The sequence below is a fragment of the Urtica dioica genome, chromosome 7, assembly GCF_054948205.1.
Source record: "Urtica dioica subsp. dioica isolate 48M chromosome 7, U.dioica_male_clone48M_v1_H2, whole genome shotgun sequence".
NCBI classification, from domain to species: domain Eukaryota; kingdom Viridiplantae; phylum Streptophyta; class Magnoliopsida; order Rosales; family Urticaceae; genus Urtica; species Urtica dioica.
In genome coordinates, this window is record NC_142762.1 from 27,439,978 (window position 1) to 27,460,897 (window position 20,920).

General features: G+C 39.0%; 1 protein-coding gene across 1 annotated transcript; it reads left to right on the forward strand.

Annotated features, from left to right (window-relative positions):
- Positions 1-13,747: 13,747 nt before the first annotated feature.
- Positions 13,748-16,721, forward strand: LOC149390621 (pectinesterase-like). Its single transcript, XM_089619478.1, has 3 exons — positions 13,748-14,396; positions 14,492-14,876; positions 15,879-16,721. Exons 1-3 carry the CDS (start codon positions 13,770-13,772, stop codon positions 16,571-16,573), a joined length of 1,707 nt encoding a protein of 568 aa, XP_089475604.1. The 5' UTR covers positions 13,748-13,769; the 3' UTR covers positions 16,574-16,721.
- Positions 16,722-20,920: the final 4,199 nt, after the last annotated feature.

The window sequence follows — 20,920 nt, forward strand, 5'->3', positions numbered from 1 at the left end:
TTACAGCCATGAACCTCCAAAACGGTTGATTTAAAGCTTCTTTGCTTCAATATGGTCGTCACTCAAAATTGCATGAATGAAAAGAATCACACGGAGTTCTCCACCGATGATACGTTATACCTCAAGCTCTAACACTACTGTAAATAGTTGAGAGAGCTCCACAAGAATAACAAGTTATCTCCACGTGTCTAGGTACCTACAAGGTGTTGACATACTTGTTGATGTTGGACTTCGTCCTAGAAATAACATGATAAGGACTCGGCCCAATGTAAAAAAGTTGGGCCTAAGCCCACGAATTTGTAAGAACATGTCCATGAAAAGCGCCAGCCCGAAGGAAGATTCACATATTAGCTCGAGATAACTGCTCCCCGAAGACTCGCAGGTATAGGGTGAGTCAGCTCGGACATCCTTAACCGCCCCCAACGAATGAGTCTTTGAACGACAGGTATCCCAGAATGTAGTAGTGAACTTCAACGGACACACGATGTGTCACCAATCAACCCGGAGCTCACGACCTCAATTCTAGTACTATATTTATAAGACAATTAAGCCTACGTGAGGCACGTTACGTAACTTCTGATTTCTCCCCATCTCTTTTCTGTAATCTCTTGATTCAAACAATTGTATTACTCTTAGCGATATAATATACAGCCCCGAGCTCACCTTGCATTCAATCGCTTTTTAAATGTTATTTTACAATATACAAAATTCTTCAAGTTTTTCCATTTGGTCTTGCAACGGAGATTTGAGGCCCAGTTCTAAATCTAAATCAACCACTACTACAAAATTGGTTTTCCGATGCGCAAGACTATCAGATGCGACTAGTCGCATCAGATAGTCAATCAGAAGCCCAAAAAATTTGCTCAAATTGTCTTTTGATTTTGGCTATCTGATGCAATTTTTCCCACCTGAAAATATGTTCAAACTTTCAGGTGCGACTTTGTCGCATCGGATAGTTAAAAATTTTAGGCGGGCCTTATCTCCCCCTCTTTTATTTCATTAATCTGATGTGGCGAATGGAATTTTAATTTTTTTTTAATTATGATTCGGTGCGACTAGTCGCACCGGAAGAGTTATCAGGTGCGGCCAGATCGCACCTGAAGATTTATCAGGTGCAATAAAGTCGCACCTGATTATTAGGGTTTGTTTAAAAACCAAGGTCGACCCTTTCTTCTCAGTAGTCGCTCAAACTCGTTTTTCTCTCTCCCTATCTCTGCTCTGAACGTCCCTTCTTCGGTCTCAAAGCTCTCTCCGACCACCATCTCATCCGTCCCTCTCTTCTCCGCCTCTTCCTTCGCTTGAGAACACTTCGTCGACCACCACAAGCTACCGTCTCAGGTCCTCCGCCTCATCCGGCCACCGCCTTAGGTCCGACATCCTCAGTCACCACAGCCACCATCCCTGCTCCACCAGGTTATCTCTCTATCTCTCTCCCTCTCACTGTATCTCTGGCTCTCTATTTCTCTCACTATTTTTCTCTGTTTCATCAGCACCAGAGCTGCGCCAGCTCCGCCACCGGACCTCACCGTCTTCGCCGTCCCTGCTCCATCTTCGACAGCGCCTCAGCCACTGGACCTCACCGTCTCCGCCGTCTCTGCTCAATCTCCGATGCAAGGTTAGTCTTTTTTTCTGTTTCAGTATTGTATATATATATATATATATATATGTGTGTGTGTGTGTGTGTGTGTGTGTGTGTTTGTGTGTGTGTCCGTGTGTGTGTGTGTGTGTGTTTGTATATTGTATATATGTGTAATTAGTATCTGTATATATATATGTATGTTTAGTTTATATGTGTTAGGAATTAATTTGTATATTGTGTTATGTAATTTTAATTAGATTAGATTAGTTTTAATGTGTAACTTAATTAGTATTAATTTGATAATTTCACATGTTTAGTAATTTGGCTAAGTTTAATAATTCTATTAGTTCAGGTTAAAAGTTTAAATTGATTGTAACTTAATTAGTATTAATATGATATCTTCAATTGTTTAATAATGTGATTAGTTTATGTTAAAATTAAGTTTTCATTGTTTTTTGACATGTTTTGATATAGTTTGTGACATTTTTAAGTTTTTTTCTTTTAATTAATTTAGATGAATTGTAAGTAAATTATTACCTAGAAATTGTAATTAGTTTAATAATTACATTTATGTTGCTTAGTTTATAATTAGTTAATTAATTTGTGATAAGTTTGTTTAGTTGATTTAACATGTAATGAAATTGTAACTTTGAATAAGAAAAATAGTTTTGTGACATATTTTGATAGTTTGTGATATGTTTTGATAGTTTGTGATATTTTGTTTATTTCGGTTTTTCATTTATAAAATGTTGTGACCGAACCACAGAGGTTCGGTTTAGGGCTGAGCTAATTTGTAGGATAGTTCTTGATGGTTTTTGTATGTCTTTAAATAATTTTGCAGGTTTTTGGTTTGTCAGTATAATATGGGAAACTCTGCCGAAATTTTGGTAGAGTTTCGAATCAATTAGTCTAAAAACTCCCAACTTATTCAATCCGACTTCAAAATAAAATACAATTCATAATCTCTCTTTCATTTTGTTCTCCGTCCTTTATCAATAACTCTCCACACACTAGTACAATTAATAGCATCAGGTGCGACAAAAGTCGCACCTGAAAGCATCAGTGTCGCACCTGAAAGTATCATCAGGTGCGACTTTAGATGCGACAAAGTCGCATCTGAAAGTGCGCACCTGATGATTTTAGGTGCGACTTGTCGCACCTGAAAGTCATCACTATCAGGTGCGACATTTTAGGTGCGACTAGTCGCACCAAACGTCGCACCTAAATATCCTCCAAAATAAGTTATTAAAGCGGGAGTTATAGTATCAGATGCGACTAGTCGCATCTGATACCTTCGCGGGAAAAGTATCAGATGCGACTAGTCGCATCTGATAGTAATTCCCCGCGAAATATTTAGCGGGTTACAGTACAATCCGATGCGACTAGTCGCATCTGATACTTTTCCCGCGAAGGTATCAGATGCGACAAGTCGCATCTGATTGTCTGTAGTTTTTTTTTTTAAATGCTGATTCTAATAGAATCAGCCTATTAAATATATAAAAATTATAATTTAAAAAATTAATTAAATAATTTTTTTGTTAAATTAAATAAATAATTTGAATAATATTAATTAGAATAATTATATAAATAATTTAATAGAAATTCTAATATTAAATTCATAAAATTTGATAATTTACGTTCAATAAATTAAAATAATTACAATTTATTCTTTTTGTTTCCCTTTTTCATTCGAAGTCTCCCAATTCTGGAATGCACGGCCTCCTCTTCCGCCAGATCTTGCTCGTGCGCCTTGGCGGCCTGATGCGCTGCCGCTCGAACGATGTCGCTGAAATTCTACTGAACGATGAGACTTCCTCAAGAGCTGCAAGAGTTCTGTGAACGACTTGTTCGTCCAATGGTTCGTGACTTTGAGGTGCATCAACGAAACCAAGATGGACAAAGAAGAAAACTCTTTGCATCCAGGGTACAATTCCGCTTCCAACTCGGCGAAGAGGTCTTCCACTTGCTCCTCTGCACGCACCTCGCTCTGGGTCGGCTCCGTAGCATCGTCGAAATCCTCGTGATCCCTGATATCATCCACAGCACCGTGCAATTCTCCTATTCCTCTCTGATCTGTTCCTCCGATGGAATCTTCTTCATGAGGAAGGAAGACACGCTCGAGCTCGCCGTGATGATACCATTTTGTGTAGCCTGGGGTAAACCCCTTGTTCAGCAAATGATTCCTGACAACCCCGATGTCGTGCCATCTCACGTTGTTGCAAGGTTTGCAAGGACACCGATATTTGCCATTTTCGTTAGGGAATCTTCTTGCAGCGCGAATAAACTCGTTAACACCGGTTTTGTACTGCAATGTCACCCGATTATTCTCCGTGATCCAATCTCTACTTGGATTGGACATTTCGCTGAATGAGAGCGAGAAATGAAAGTTTGGAAGAGTTATTGATAAAGGACGACGGAGAACAAAATGAAAGAGAGATTATGAATCCTATGTTATTTTGAGCTCGAATTGAATAAGTTGGGAGTTTTTAAACTAATTAATTCGAAACTCTACCGAAATTTCGGCAGAGTTTCCCCTATTATACTGACAAACCAAAAACCTGCAAAATTATTTAAAAACATACACAAACCATCCAGAACTATCCTATAAATTAGCTCAGCCCTAAACCGAACCTCCGTGGTTCGATCACAACATTTATACATGAAAAATCGAAATAAACAAAATATCACAAACTATCAAAACATGTCACAAACTATCAAAGCATGTCACAAAACTATTTTTCTTATTTAAATTACAATTTCATTACATGTTAAATCAACTACACAAACTTATCACAAATTAATTAACTAATTATAAACTAAGCAACATAAATGTAATTATTAAACTAATTACAATTTCTAGGTAATAATTTACTTACAATTAATCTAAATTAATTAAAACCAAAAAATTTAAAAATGTCACAAACTATATATCAAAACATGTCAAAAAACAATTAAAACTTAATTTTAACCTAATATAAACAAATCACATTATTAAACATGTGAAATTATCATATTAATACTAACTAATTTACAATCAATTTAAACTTTTAACCTAAACTAATAGAATTATTAAACTTAACCAAATTACTAATTAAACATGTTAAATTAATTATCAAATTAATACTAATTAAGTTACACATTAAATTAAACTAATCCAATTAAAATTACTTAACACAATATATAATACTATAATTAGTAACACATATAAACTAAACATATATGCAATATACAAACACATATATATATATATATACATATATTATTACACATATATTCATATATGAATTAGTAATATATATATATATATATATATGTATATATACTTAAACAGGAAAAAAAAAATAAAAACACTAACCTTGCGTCGGAGATTCAGCAGAGACGGTGAGGTCCGGTGGCTGAGGCGCTGTCGGAGATGGAGCAGGGATAGCGGAGATGGTGAGGTCCGGTGGCGGAGCTGGACAAAACAGAGCAAAATTGCCGTGAGAGAAAGAGAGAGCCAGAGATAGAGTGAGAGAGAGATAGATAGATAACCTGGTGGCCGGAGCAGGGACGGTGGCAGTGGTGACTAGCGAGGTCCGGTGGCCGGATGAGGCGGAGGTCCGGTGGCCGGGTACGAGGCAGAGGACCAGAGACGCACGGGTACGTGGCTGTGAGGCGGGTACGGGTACGTGGCTGTGAGAGAGAGAGCTAGGCAGAGAGGGAGCGAGGCAGAGAGGGAGTGAGAGAGAGAAATACCGAGTGAGAGAGAGAGGCAGTGGTGACTCGGAGGCAGCGGGGCCGGGGCTGAGCGCACGGCGAGACGGCGGAGACGGTGGCGGAGCTCCGGCTAATGAATCATAGAAAATTAGTGAGAGAAAGAGAGAGCCAGAGATAAAGTGAATGAGAGAGAGAGATAGATAGATAACCCGAGGATGTCGATCGGAGCGGGAGCTTGTGATGGTCCGGTGGCCGGCTGAGGCAGCGGAACCTGAGACGGGCGCTTGTGGTGGTCGGCGAAGTGTTCTTAGGCGAAGGAATAGTCGGAGAAGAGAGGGACGGAGGAATAGTCGGCTAATGAGGACGGAGAAGAGAAGTTCGCAGAGAGGGAGAGAGAAAAACGAGTTTACAAAAAAAAAACAAGTTTCAGCGGCTACGGAGAAGGAGAGTCGACCTGGGTTTTTAAACAAAACCCTAATAATCAGGTGCGACAGAATCGCACCTGATAATTCTTCAGGTGCGACTAGTCGCATCTGATAATTCTTCAGGTGCGACTAGTCGCACCGGATTATAATTAAAAAAAATAAAAATTTCATTCGCCACGTCAGATTAATGAAATAAAAGAGGGGGATTTGAAGCCCGCCTAAAATTTAAAACTATCTGATGCGACACAGTCGCACCTGAAAGTTTCATCATATTTTCAGGTGCGACTAGTCGCATCGGATTGTCAAAATCAAAAGACAATTTGAGCGAATTTTTTCGGCTTCTGATTGACTATCAGATGCGACTAGTCGCATCTAAAAGTTATTTAGATGCGACTTTTAGATGCGACTAGTCGCATCTGATAGTCTTGCGCATCATAAAATCAATTTCGTAGTAGTGACAACTTTCACTTTTCGCTCTCATTTAGCGAAATGTCCAATCTAAATAGAGATTGGATCACGGAGAATAATCAGGTGACATTGCAGTACAAAACCGGGGTTAACGAGTTTATTCGCGTTGCAAGAAGATTCCCTAACGAAAATGACAAATATCGGTGTCCTTGCAAGCCTTGCAACAACGTGAGATGGCACGACATCGAGGTTGTCAGGAATCATCTGCTGAACAAGGGGTTTACCCCAGTCTACACAAAATGGTATCATCACGGTGAGCTCGAGCGTGTCGTCCTTCCTCATGAAGAAGATTCCATCGGGGGAACTGATCAGAGAGGAATAGGAGGATATCATGGATCACAAGGATTTCGACGATGCTATGGATCCGACCCAAAGCGAGGCGCGTGCAGAGGAGCAAGTCGAAGACCTCTTCGCCAAGTTGGAAGCGAAATTGTATCCTGGATGCAAAGAGTTTTATTCTTTGTCCTTCTTGGTTTCATTGATGTACCTCAAAGTCACGAACCATTGGACTAACAAGTCGTTCACAGAACTCTTGCAGCTCTTGAGGAAGTCTCATCCAGCTGGTAATTGAATTCCGGAGAAGCATTACGAGGCAAAGGCGAAGCTGAAGCGTTTTGGCATGAGATACGAGATGATCGATGCGTGCATTAACGACTGTGTCCTATTTTGAAAAAATCTCGCAGAAGCCGACGTGTGCCCAATATGCAACAAGAGCAGATGGAAGCCAACTGGGAAAATGATACCGCAAAAGATTTTGTGATATTTTCCCCTGAAAGATTGATTGAAGCGGTTGTACGCGTCTCGACACACGTACATCTATACCAACTATCATGAAGTGGATCTATATTTGACGTAAGTTATCGTTGAGAATGCGTTTCAATTCATTCTTGTATATATTGCTATTTGAGTAATGTTTTTAACAACAGTGAGCATTTGGATCTCTTAAGCGAATCTGGAGTTCGCGATATTGAAGCGGAGCATAGAAAGAGGTTCAAAATTTGGTTTGAGAGGAAGGTAACAACAATATAGCAATGCAATTTTTTTTTTATAAACGCACAAGTGCTAATCAATGCTTTCTTCGTAATCAAATTTTTTATATGAAAGCTAGTGGCTCTGACGTGTTTGTCGAGCTCTATTCGCTTTCTATAGGTTCCCTTCAAGTCGCTTATCAATATCCGAGCTGCTTTGTAAACGGCGTGAAGTTCATCACTCGTCGTCGCGATAATCAACGAGTCACTCAAAATAGCGGTGTATGTGTGCTTGTGGATGATTTCACTTACTATGGTCGAATGGAAGACGTCATCGTGGTGAACTATAGGCATAACTGTAGTGTTGTATTGTTCAAATGCATTTGGTACGGTGACAAGTATCATGCAAACCGACTAGTGCACACCGATAAGACTACTGGAGAAACGAGTGCTTATACCGTGAAACAATGGTTTACAGAGGAGCCGTACGTACTCGCGACTCAAGTGAAACAAGTTTTTTTTACATCGAAGATCTTGTTAAAGGCGGCGACTGGGAAATCGTCCAGGAATGAAATCATTGAGGGATTTGGGACATTCCTAAAGTTGACCCCTCCAACTCAGCCTCGATCCCATTGACAATAGAATTGTCAAACATCGAGCGTCTGAATCATCGACACGAAACCAATGAAGCTGAGTTAGTGACTGTCGTTGACGATGATGAAGAAGACGATGATGAAAATGAGTGACGGGTCGTTTTTTAGAGAGAAGATGTTGATGTCGATATATAAGAGGATATTAACATTATAGGCATAGATGACGATGAATGAGTAATTAGTATGTTTATTTACTAGTATGTAACCACGGTTTTCCTCCGCCATATGTGAAGTTTGTTAATAATAAAATCCGTGGTGCCGTCTACGTTTTTTTTTTAAACAGAAAACTAATATTTATTTACTAATATTGTTTTCATCTTACAGGATGTCAGATGCAGGTGGAGCAGGTGGAGATGAGTCTCCGCTACACCTTTCAGGAGTAGGTGGAGATGAGTCTCCGCTAGAGACACCGGGTTCCCAAGGTCCTAAGAAAACAAGGGGACCAACGAATGGCTCTATTTCGGCAAAAGCAGCGCATGGGGTACCCGATGCGAAGGTTGTTAGGTGGGACCCAATCAACCAAACCTTCTACCAGGATGTAAGGAAAATAATAAAAAAAGGTAGGAGTGTTCAACAACCGCGTCGGCGCTTTGATGAAAGTCCATATCCCAGTCACAGTTCGTGATTGGAATGAAGTGACACCCCAGATGTTGGGCAATATTATGAGCGTACTTCATTCCGAGTACACTTTCGTATACAAGGATGATGAGACCGAGGAGCTGCTTCCAGCGGATTGCTTTCGTCATCAGATTGACCAGACTATCATTCGCGATGCAAAGCGAATGAGGCGCAACCAAAAGTCTAGATTATTAGGGACGTTCTTAGGCATATGTTGCGGGCAAATAAATGTCACCAAGAAAGAAATCCCAAAAGGATATCAGAAAGACAATTGAGAGAACACTAGGACAAAATACGTTTTCCGGTGCGACGAATGTCGCACCCAATGCGTAAAATGTCGCACCTAAAGGTTTATTAGGTGCGACATTAGGTGCGACAGCGTCGCACCAAATAACCCGTCACAGAAGGTATTCGGTGCGACATGTCGCACCTAATAAGTACCCCTTTAGGTGCGACACTTTCAGGTGTGACTTACCGCACCTAATGTCCAAGTTATTTTCCTGCCAAATTTTATAAAATTGGCGAAATTCATATCGGGTGCTACAATGTCGCACCCAATGCCGTTACCGCCATGATATTCGGTGCGACATTGTCGCACCGAATATGTTTTTTAAATTAAAAAAAAAATACAAAATTAAAAAAGTAAATTAAAATTAATTTAAAATTAAATAAAAATTAATTAACAAAATTCTAAATGAATTAGAAATAATATTCTGAAAATAGAATTCTTAATTAAAAATACAAATTCTTTCCAAAAAAAGCGTAAAAAATGAATTCCTAATTTTTTTTCCTATAAACGCGAGGCCGGGGCTGAGCCAAGAGAGGGCCGGGGGCTATTTGGGCGGCAGCGGGTGGGCCGAGGGCTGTTAGGGTGGCAGCAGGTACGGTGGAAGGACCGGGCTGAGTCGAGGGATGGTCACGGGCGGCGGGGGACGACCGAGCTGAGCCGAGGTGGACACGAGCGGCGGGGGACGACCTGCAGGTCGGAGAAAGACATAAATAAGAGAGAGAGAGAGAGAGAGAGAGAGAGAGAAAGACGTACGTCACGGCACCGGGGAGGTCACGGGCGGCGGGGAGGTCACGGGCGGCGGGGGACACCGGGCTGAGCCGAGGTGGTCACGGTGCCGGGGAGGTCACGGGCGGCGCGGGGAGGTCACGGGCGGCGGGGGACACCGGGCTGATCCGAGGTGGTCATGGGCGGCGCGGGGGACGGCCTGCAAGTCGGAGAGACAGAGAATAAGAGAGAGAGAGAGACGTACCTTGGAGGAGGACGACGAAGGGGTCACGGTGGCGGGGAGGTCACGGCGGCGGGGGAGGTCACGGCGGAGGAAGAAGAACGAGCGTCGGAGAGAGAGAGAGAGAGAGAGGCCGTTTGGGCGAAGAAGAAGACGCTCGGGTATTTAAAATACCCTAAAACTATTAGGTGCGACTGCGACCTAATAGTCATAAGTGTCGCACCTAATATGACTATTAGGTACGACAATGTCGCACCTAATATGAAATTCCAGAACCAAAAATATTCGGGGGGAATTTCTGACCGTTTTAAATATTTAAACCCATTAGGTGCGACAAATGTCGCATCTAATTGTATTAGGTGCGACAAATGTCGCACCCAATAGTATCAGGTGCGACATTATCATATTGGGTGCGACAGTGTCGCACCGGATAGCACTAATAGTCAGCGAAATTTTTAGTCGCTTGGAGGATTATCTGGTACGACATGTCGCACCTAATATGTGCTTATGTGCGATATTTAGGTGCGACATGTCGCACCTAATACCCTTCCGCACCTAATATGTTAATTTGTAGTAGTGGAAGGTGATAGAAGAGTTCGCAACTAACGATTGGAAGGTAATGTATAATTCAAAAAAATTATGTTATCTTCTATCAAATCGAATTATAATGCAATTTAATATTTGCAGAAAAAGTTTGATCGCAACAGGGACAATTCAAAGAACAAGAAAACGAAGTCCACACAAGGGTCGATTTCTTTCTTGGCTCATCGACATTTGAACGTAAGTTTATTATAATTTTGTAATATTTATTTTGCAATAATTACATTACTCATATTTTTGATAAAAAAAACTGCAGAGTATGGAAGATGAGACTTTGGCCTCGGCGTTAGACACGTGGGAGAAAAAACACCAAGATGATCAAGGCAACTGGACGACAGATTGGGCGAAACAAGCATTTGTAAGTTACTTGTGTTAATTACTTAATTATCAATATTCGATAATCTTAATAATTTTTTTATCATATGTTTGAAGGCGCGAATTAGAACTCAAGTCGAGGATATTCAGCGACAAGCAGCGGAGTCAGGCCAAACGTTTGACATAGACCAGGCGGAGCAGTATGCGATGGATACTGTTCTCGGGCAACGTCAAGATTGGTATGTCGGGATAGGTCCCTCGATCCCGAGATCCTCGTATCTCTTGGCTCAGGCTCAGGACGAGAGCTCGTCATCGAGGAGCATTCCAGATCCAGTGGTTAGCGAGCTACAAGCAGTGTTGGCCGCACAACAGGTCGCAATGGAAGAGATGAGGCGTGAGCAACAAGCTCAGATGGAGGCCTTTCAAGAACAGTTCTTTGCCTACACACAACAGCATCCGTCTCCCATGCAGACATCCCCCGCGATGCCGCACCTTCGGATGACGCCGCCATCAGCTTCAATGCCGAATGCTCAGACGCCAGATTCAGTAGAGTTTCAGCGGCAGCGTACCAGGACGCCAAGGCGCACGAGGAAGATCTGGCGGAAGAGGAGGTCGTGCAATGAAGAATTGGAACCCTCCGAGTGAAAAGGGGAAACAAAAGGAATAAGTTGCAATTTTTTTAATTTATTGAATGTAAATTATCAAATTTATATTTGTTAATATTAGAATTTCTATTAAATGATCTATATAATTATTATATGAATCAACATATATATAATTATTATTATTAAAATGATTTAATTAATTTTATAAAAAAAAAATTATAAGCTGATTCTATTAGAATCAGCATATGAAAATTATATGCTGATTCTATTAGAATCAGCATTTAATAAATAAATAAATAAAATAAAAATAAAAGCTAAAGAGAATTAGTCGCATCTGAAACTTTAGCACCAAAAATATCAGATGCGACAAGTCGCATCTGATACTCTTGTATCCCGTCAAAATATTAGGCGGGAAGGAGTATCAGATGCGATTAGTCGCATCTGATACATTTGGTGCTAAAGTTTCAGATGCGACTAGTCGCATCTGATACTCTATAACCCGACTTAATATATTGTTTTGGTGTAAATTTAGGTGCGACTTTTGGTGCGAAAAGTCGCACCTAAATTTGTCGCACCTGATAGTGATGACTTTCAGGTGCGGACTTTCGCACCTAAAAGCATCAGATGCGGACTTTCGGATGCGACTTTGTCGCACCTAAAGTCGCATATGAAAGTATCATCAAGTGCGACTTTTTCACTTTCTGGTGCAAAAAAGGTCGCATTTGATGCTATATTTTTTACTAGTTAACCCATTTATTTGCTTAAATTGTCGTGACTGCTTTGGTGTGATTTCTCGCATCAACAATACTACTTGGAGCTTCCACCAAAAGAATCATGTGCACCCTGTTTTCTAAGTCCCCTTGCTTAAAAATCACCCCAAGTCAACACAATCACCAATGACCCAATGCCTGACCTTGAATTATCTTCAATAGAACATGTTGTTGAAGTTTTGAGTACTCACACTTATGCCAATAACGTGGAGGAGAGGTTGATCCGCTAGTCTGGGACACGGAAGACAATGCTTCGTCGAAGCTCAATGGTGATGTTCAAAAGGCATATCTTGATTTCTCACATCTCTGAAGTATAAATGGAAGGTTTTCCATGGGAGGTGGTGTTATAGTCTGAATTTCAGCAAGAAAATGATGTAGCATGAAGCTTCCTTTATTTCTTTTAATTTCCAGTGAAGTCACAAGTTGTAAGCTGTAGTAATTAATTTATTTCATAATTATGTCTAAGGATCTAAGGCCATATAGTACGTATTTTCTATTTTTGGGATTTGCTAACGCCTCATGCGAAATTTTATTAATGCGGGAGAAAAATGAAAATACGAGGAAAAAATAAATTATGAGAGAAACTCAAAATTTTATATTGTGTTTAGAAGTTATAAAAAATGATAGACAAATAAGAAATAAAAGAAAATGGACACAAACGCAGACTAACATGTAGAAATTTGAATGAATTTTAAAAATGTAATTTACTGATCACTAACAATACATCGTCTTTTTTTTTTATCCAAACAATAGATAAAAAAAAATACTAGTTATATGTTCCTGCAACTTTTTACTATGTTTTTACTCTATCTGACGTTGGCGGGCGAAGTCATATATGTTCCTTTTTTTTGGAAAAATATCAATTGTATCCGCTGAATTTTAGTCAAACGTTGCATCTATACCCTGAGTTTTTAAGTCTTATTAAACAATTATTTCTTCAGTTTTTATTATTACTATTAAATAGTCCCTCAGTTTTGTAAATCACTAAATATACCTCTTACTATAAATTTGAGTTGGCTTTTGATAATTTCATAGGTAAAAGTAGGGGTGTAAAAAACCAAAAAACTCTAAACTGGATCTAATTATATAACCGCTGGTCCGGTTTCAAAATTTTAGTCCGCGGTTTAGAATGGAGATCAGGTTCTAATTTTTTATTTTTTTTAATATTTCTAAAACATTTGTTATTAGTATAGGTTTGGCATCTTAACTAGTAAATGTTAGACCAGACTGACTGTGCACAGCTCTAGGTAAAAGTCAACCAAAATTTATAGTAAAGAAATATATTTTTGTGATTTGAAAAACTGAGGGTTAATTTATTAATAAACAAGAAACTGAAACTGAGGAGGTAATTGTGATAGATTTGAAAACTCAAGATATATATAAAATTATTTGACTAGAACTCAAGGGACACAGTTCATATCTTTACTTTTTTCTTCTACTAAAATAGCCAATATTTGAGAAAAATATTAACCAATTGACCATATATATAGCCAGCTATCTTCTGTAACGTTGACAAATTGACACCAATAAGAGCTTAAACCTCTTTTTACGTATTACCCAGTGGTAATAAATAAATAGATTTCTCACAATACCCGAGCATTTAGAAGAAAAAATAATATATATATATATAGTTGATCAATATGCATGTACATAGCTTGTCTTATACTTTCTACATGTGCACAGCTACGAGATCAAGCAAATAATAATTCAGACCAAACACGCTTCCTTTGTAAACAAACTTACACACGTCTATATATATAGAGTTTCAAAGTACATGTCTATATCTCAAAACAAACATCCCTGAAAACAATAAACACAACTCAATTTGCATGCATTAATGGCTAACCCTAAGAAACCCTCGTTACTTTCTAATACTTATTATTACCTCCCATTATTTCTTACACTTCTTCTCTGTCATCACGCAAATGCCATTTCTCGGGACAGGTATTGCAAGTCCTACCGCGACCGTTCCTTCTGCTCCAAAGTCCTCCCCAGCGGCAACTTCACCAACGTCCGCTCCTTCGGCAAATACTCCCTCAAAAAATCTCTCCAACGCTCCCAAAACTTCCGCGATTACCTCGACGAGTATCTCCGGGAAAGCTCGGGCCCGCTGCCGGTCCATGCGATCCGGGCCCTCGAGGACTGCCGAGACCTCGCTGCCCTCAACGTCGGGATCCTCTCGGGCTGCCTCGATTCCATCAAAAACCGCGACGCCCTCCTTTCGATGACGGCGGCTGATGACCTCCGCACGGCGATGAGCACCGCGGTGACAAACCTCGAAACGTGCTCCGATGGGCTTTCCTACCACCCGTCCCTGCTGGCCTTGGTGTCTAAGAACGGTGGGCTCGCCAACGATGCCAGGCTAAATGGCCTCAGCCTCTCACTCTGCCTCGACGCCTGGGTACCGAGATTTCTCCGCCGCCGCGCTCCTAAGTGGAGGCCGAATCGCCCCTTCGGAAAACGGGTACTTCATTTTACCTTTTAAGTTTTTAGTTATCCTTCCTAGATTTTATTTTCGGTGCAACAAACAATAATTCCGACATTTGTCTTTCTCTCTAGGGCAAAGTCCGGCTGAAGTTTAGGTCGGAGGCAAAGAGGAAGGTTTACGAGGCAGCGGCGGGCGGGCATCGGGGCCCCGGGCGGAGGCTTCTCCAGTCGGCTGGGGACGAGGGTGTGGTGGTGAAGGACATCGTGGTTGTGAGTCAGGATGGCACGTGGGACTTCGTCAATATCAGCGCCGCCGTTGCCGCGGCGCCGAAGAACCTGAATTCCACCACCGGGTATTATATGATATACGTAACGGAGGGTGTTTACCAGGAGAACGTGGACGTTCCCACCAACAAGAAGTACGTGTTCTTGCTCGGAGCCGGGATCAATCGGACCATCATTACTGGGAATCGCAGCGTTGGAGATAACTTCACCACTTTCAACTCTGCAACACTTGGTAATATTTCATATATCACATGCACGTATACAATTTTTTTTGTTTAATATAATCAATAAATAATCCCAGTTCTACCAGTTGTTATAGGGAGTTTAATATTCTCGATCCTATGAGCTGCTAATAGCCTATAGAGAGAGAGAGAGAGAGAGAGAGAGAAAAGGGTGGACAAGACTTCACGCATACATGTAACGTAGGATCAACACTTACTTTATTACCATGCCACATAGTCGTTTTAAAAAAAAACGTTTTTAGATTCAGTTTTTGATAAAGTATTTATAAAACAGTTGTTGCTATAACAAAAACTGATTTTGCATTTGATAAAATAAATATATTAATATGATGATTTATATACATATATATATAAATTATAATAATAAATTAGATATATGTAAACAACAAAAATTTATTTTATTTTTAATATAAAGTTTTTTAATTATTAAAAAAAAATTAATAAAATTTTTTAATAATTTTTTTAATATAAATTAGATAATTTTTTTATTTTTAATATAAATTAGAAAAAGTTTTTTTTATAAGATAATTTCGAAATTTCACAAAAAAATGAAGATATTAAAGTAAGTGTATATCAAGATACGTAAACGCTTTTTTCAAAAATTAGGAATCTTAGTTTTTCCGTTTCATGTATAATATCTAAAAATAAAAATAGAGATTAATAAGATGTGTCAAAAATGTGACCCATATCAAATACTAATTACTTATATATAAATATGTGTCCAATGTGCAATGTATAATGATATAAAAGCTAAAATAGTTATCATAAACCACTCAGCATGAGATATAATGCATTAAAATTATAAACTGCTCATTGGGTTTATCTTTATATATCCGGATCTTTGACAAGCAGATTAAATTGAATTTCCGCATATCTGTTTTAATTACACTGACTACCGTGATCTTAACGCTGTATAAAATCAAATACATATAATGTAATCTAATTAATTACTAAAATTTATTGATTATTAATTTGATTTTTCCGTGGGACAGTGGCGTCAGGGCAAGGCTTCCTGGGAGTGGACTTGACGATCCGAAACACGGCGGGGCCGAGCAAAGGCCAGGCCGTGGCACTACGCAGCGGCGCTGACCTTTCGACGTTCTACCGGTGCAGCTTCGAGGCGTATCAGGACACACTCTACACGCACTCGAACCGCCAATTCTACCGCAACTGCGACGTCTATGGCACCGTCGACTTCATCTTCGGCAACGCGGCGGTGGTGCTTCAGAACTGCAACATCCTCCCGCGGCTGCCCTTGAAGGGGCAGTTCAACGCAATCACCGCTCAGGGCCGCACCGACCCCAACCAAAACACGGGAACCACCATCCAGAACTGCACCATCCGCGCCGCCCCCGACCTCGCCGCCAGCAACGGCACCACCAAGACCTACCTCGGCCGCCCATGGAAGGACTATTCCCGCACCGTCGTCATGCAGTCCTTCCTGGACCGCCTCGTCCAGCCCGCCGGCTGGCACGAGTGGTCCACCAACGTCACTCAGCTCTCCACGCTCTACTACGCCGAGTTCGCCAACACCGGCCCCGGCTCCAACACCACCGCCCGCGTCACCTGGCCCGGATTCCACCTCATCAACGCCACCGAGGCTGCCCGGTTTGCCGTCTCGCCTTTCATAGCCGGAGATAGCTGGATCCCCCAGACCGGCGTGCCTTATACTGGAGGCTTGATGTGAATTTGATCATCATACTAATATATTTACAGATGTTTACATCATATGAATTCTTTGCTGGTTTTCGATTAGTGGAAGTATGTAAGGTTCTTTGTTTTGTTTTTGTTTTTTTGTTTTTGTATTGTTAAGATCATGTTTGTCCCAAGAAATCACTAAGATCATTTTTTTTTAATTATATAAATAAGGTTTCTAATTTGTTCTCTAAACTAGCTAAAAGCAAGTGTTTGACAGATGTGTAATTCTAAAAGTGTCTCCATTTGAAGACGGGGAGAAAAAGGAATAGACTAGGATTCAACAATCAAATATGTAAATACAGAGTGTACTCTTGTATATCGTAAGAACTATCAGTATGATTAGTCACGAGTATATATACTTGTCGTAAACATCAATAAGACCAAGTTGAGAATCCTACCATTGGGATTTCTCTCTTCCTTCTTGTAGAAATATGAAGCCCAAATTCATTCTCAGCCCGGCCCATTATCAGCGTTGTCATTCTGTTCAAGTGAGGCAAAAAACGACCGCTCGTAGCAGCCTTCAGTGAGTTGCTCGCGATGCCGTTTTATGCCACTGTATCAGAGCCCTTGGATGCTTGGCAATCGATGATCAGGATTCAAGAGGAGATTCGCAATTGGAGACTTAAAGGTTGAAGAATGAATCTGAATCGAAAAGAGTAATTCATTAGTCTTCTTCTTCATTCTAGGGTTTCTTCGATTGAGAGCTTCTGAGACAGAAATTGGGTTTCTAGATTGTAGCCTGTGAGTTGTTGAGAAGTTTGGTTGAGAACTTCTCTGTTCTTGACTGTTGTGTGTATTTCTCTTGGTCTAGTTTGTATCTCTGTAGCGAAACCTTGAAAGTTTGAGTAGTAACCCCAATTTCGGCCAGCGAGTTCATCACCGGAGCTCAACGTGCATGTAGCAGTTTTTTTACTGTGAAGCACGGTAAAATTCCGTGTCCTTTATTTCTTGCTCAAAATTTTGATCCCAAAAAGTGTGTTTGGTCGTTTTCTTATGTGTGTGTTCGATCGCAATTCATAACACTTCTCTAATTCTGTTATGGTTCAAAGCTTGGTCAGGCCTTCTTCTTCGAATGACGATATTCAAAACTGTGAGTTCATCTTCGACTGTGGAAGGAGCTTCAATTCCTTCTAGATCGGGACCTTTCACTTTCAAACACTCTATCTCTATGAAGCTCGATTGTAATAACTTAATGATTTGGAGCAAACAAGTCATCTCCACCGTGAAAGGCCATATTTTCAAGATTTTATGCTTGCAAAGAAATCAACGCTGGTGAAGTACCTCGGACTCGGCGATGAAGAACGGGAAAATGTGAATCCAAAATTTCAAGCCAGAAACCAGCAAGATCAATTGTTAGTTTATTTACTCCTCTTCGAGTTTGAATTTTATACACACAATCTCTTATTTCCAAACTTAAATTCAGGTTGATCTCAAGTTTTTTTACGGCTTTTCGGAGTGTTCATGGTAGGGATGGCAATTTCGTGTTCGTGTCGTGTTAATCGTGTTTGCATAAATAATTGTTAGAACCAAATCCGACCATTTATTAATCGTGTTTGAAGTCTAGATTCAAATCCGACCATTTATTTTTTTACAGATCCATAACCGTTTAAATTAAACCATTAAGTAGTCGTGTTAAATGGATTATTTAATCGTGTTTTAATCGTGTTTAGACATTCAGACTCAATTAATTGCGATGAATTATAAAATTAGTCAAAACTCCAAAATAAAATAAAATTAGCAAAAACATAATAGCCATAGGAAAATAAAATTACCATAAACATAATAGCCATAGGAAAATAAAACTCCAAAATACAATTATCTTTCACAAAAACAAATAAAAAAGACATACGATTAGTTTTAGTCAATACGAATACTTTAACCTTCGGATTCTACATCCTCATCACGTAATTACCATAAAGCCAATCACGAGTGCAAACTAATGCCTCGACCGTACTAGGAATAAGTCGGCTACGATATGCATCCAAAACTCTACCGCCGGTACTAAACGAAGATTCCGAAGCAACAGTTGAAACGGGAACGGCTAATATATCACGAGCCATTGCCGCAACGATAGGATATCGACATTCATTTAACTTCCAATAGGCGAGGATGTCTAACTCGATGTTCCGGCTCTTCTAAATAAAGTTCAAATTGGGTTTTTGGAATATTCATTGATACATATTCATTGATTCAATTCCAATCACATAAACAACCACACATAATCAGTTCAAAACAATCATAAACCATGTTCTAAAATCGAATTAAAAATCACCAATAACAAGATTTAAATTCGGAACTCTAAAATCGCAAGGGGAACAGCCACAAAGAGTGTTCGAAATTCAGATTCAAACAATCACAAAGAGATTTCTAAAACCGGATTCAAACAACCACAACAACGAGCGTTCTAAAATCAAATTTACCTTGAGATTGAGAGAATAAATGAGGCAACGAACAACGACTACGAATCTGGCGAAGAATGACGTAGCAAACGAAGAAGAACCTGTCTCCGGCGATAATGTGTAGCACGTCCACTCGCGCGCAGCTCCGACGAAACTCCACTCGCGCTCGGCTCCGGCGAACCTCCACTCGCGCTCAGCTCCGACGAAACTCCACTCGCGCTCGGCTCCGGCAAACCTCCACTCGCGCTCGGCTCCGGAGAACCTCCACTCGCGCTCGGCTCTGGCGAACCTCCACTCGCGCTCGGCTCCGGCAACCTCCAATCTCAACCTTCTCTCTCGGTTTCTCTCTGCCAATCGCTAGGTTTTTTTTTTATTTTTTATTAAAGCCTCTCTGAGACAAAGTAAGTCTTAGAGTTAGAAGATAAGGATGAAGACATGGACGCAGTGGGTAGGACCGTATCTCAGTGATATTGAGCTTTCTATGATACAAATTATTATATATATTACTTTACATTTAATCTTTCCCTTTTAAAGTATGTTGCAGACTGCAACGTGTACAATGAAATAGGTGAAATGACTTTTAATGATAATTACTTTTAAATTTTAATGACAAGTTGCACAGAGCCACATACCTAATTGTTTACTTTTTTTTTCAAACAAAGAATTAGTCAAATATCAATTGAAAAAGAGAGGGAAAGAGAGGTAAAACAAAATAAAAATATTAGATTGAAATTGAATTTCATTGGAAAAAAAAGGAGGGAATGTTATGGAGGGATATAATATCTTAATATTAATATAAAAATTCATAGTTACATGAAATAATAATAAAATTTATAATTATATGAAATAATAATAGTTTGTTAATTACATACAAAAATATCATTGGTAATGTAAAGTGAATTAATAAATTTTCTAGGATAATTTGAATTGTGATTGTTCGATATTTAATTGAATTAAATATCGAATAATAAAATAAAATTGAATACGTAACGTTATTATGAGACTATTGTTCATGTATATGTGAATTGTGAATTATGATTGTTCGATATGAATTTAATCGAAAACAAATAAAATTGAATATGATATGTTATTGTGCGACTATTGTCTGCGATTGTTCAATACGAATTGAATTGAAATAAAATAAAAGTGAATATGATATGTTATTATGAAACTATGTGAATTGTGATTGTTCTATATGAATTGAATTGAATTTAATTGAAATCTAATAAAATTGAATATGATACGTTAATATTAAACTATTGATATTGTGAATTGTGAATTGTGATTGTTCGATATGAATTGAATGAAAATAAAATAAAATTGAATATGATATGTTATTATGCGACTATTGTTATTGTGATTGTGAATTGTGGATGTTCGATATGAATTGAATTGAAATTAAATAAAATTGAATATGATACGTTATTATTTGACTATTGATATTGGGATTGTGAATTGTAATTGTTCGATACGAATTTAATTGAATTGAAATCAAATAAAATTGAATACGATAAGTTATTATGAGACTATTGTTATTGTGATTGTGAATTGTGGTTGTTCGATATGAATTGAATTGAAATCAAATAAAATTGAATACGATACGTTATTATGAGACTCATGTTATTGTGATTGTGAATTGTGGTTGTTCGATATGAATTGAATTGAAATCAAATAAAATTGAATACAAAACGTTAATATGAGATTATTGATATTGGGATTGTAAATTGTAATTGTTCGATATGAATTTAATTGAATTAAAATCAAATAAAATTGAATACGATACGTTATTATGAGACTATTGTAATTGTGATTGTGAATTGTGGTTGTTCGATATGAATTGAATTGAAATCAAACAAAATTGAATACAAAACGTTATTATGAGATTATTGTTATTGTGTATGTGAATTGTAATTGTCCAAATAAATTGAATTTAATTG

Coding starts and splice junctions, on each gene's coding strand:
- LOC149390621 (XM_089619478.1), top strand. CDS start 13,770: ATGGCTAACCCTAAGAAACCCTCGTTACTTTCTAATACTTATTATTAC. Junction 14,397..14,491: donor ATCGCCCCTTCGGAAAACGG/GTACTTCATTTT, acceptor CTTTCTCTCTAG/GGCAAAGTCCGGCTGAAGTT. Junction 14,877..15,878: donor TTTCAACTCTGCAACACTTG/GTAATATTTCAT, acceptor TCCGTGGGACAG/TGGCGTCAGGGCAAGGCTTC.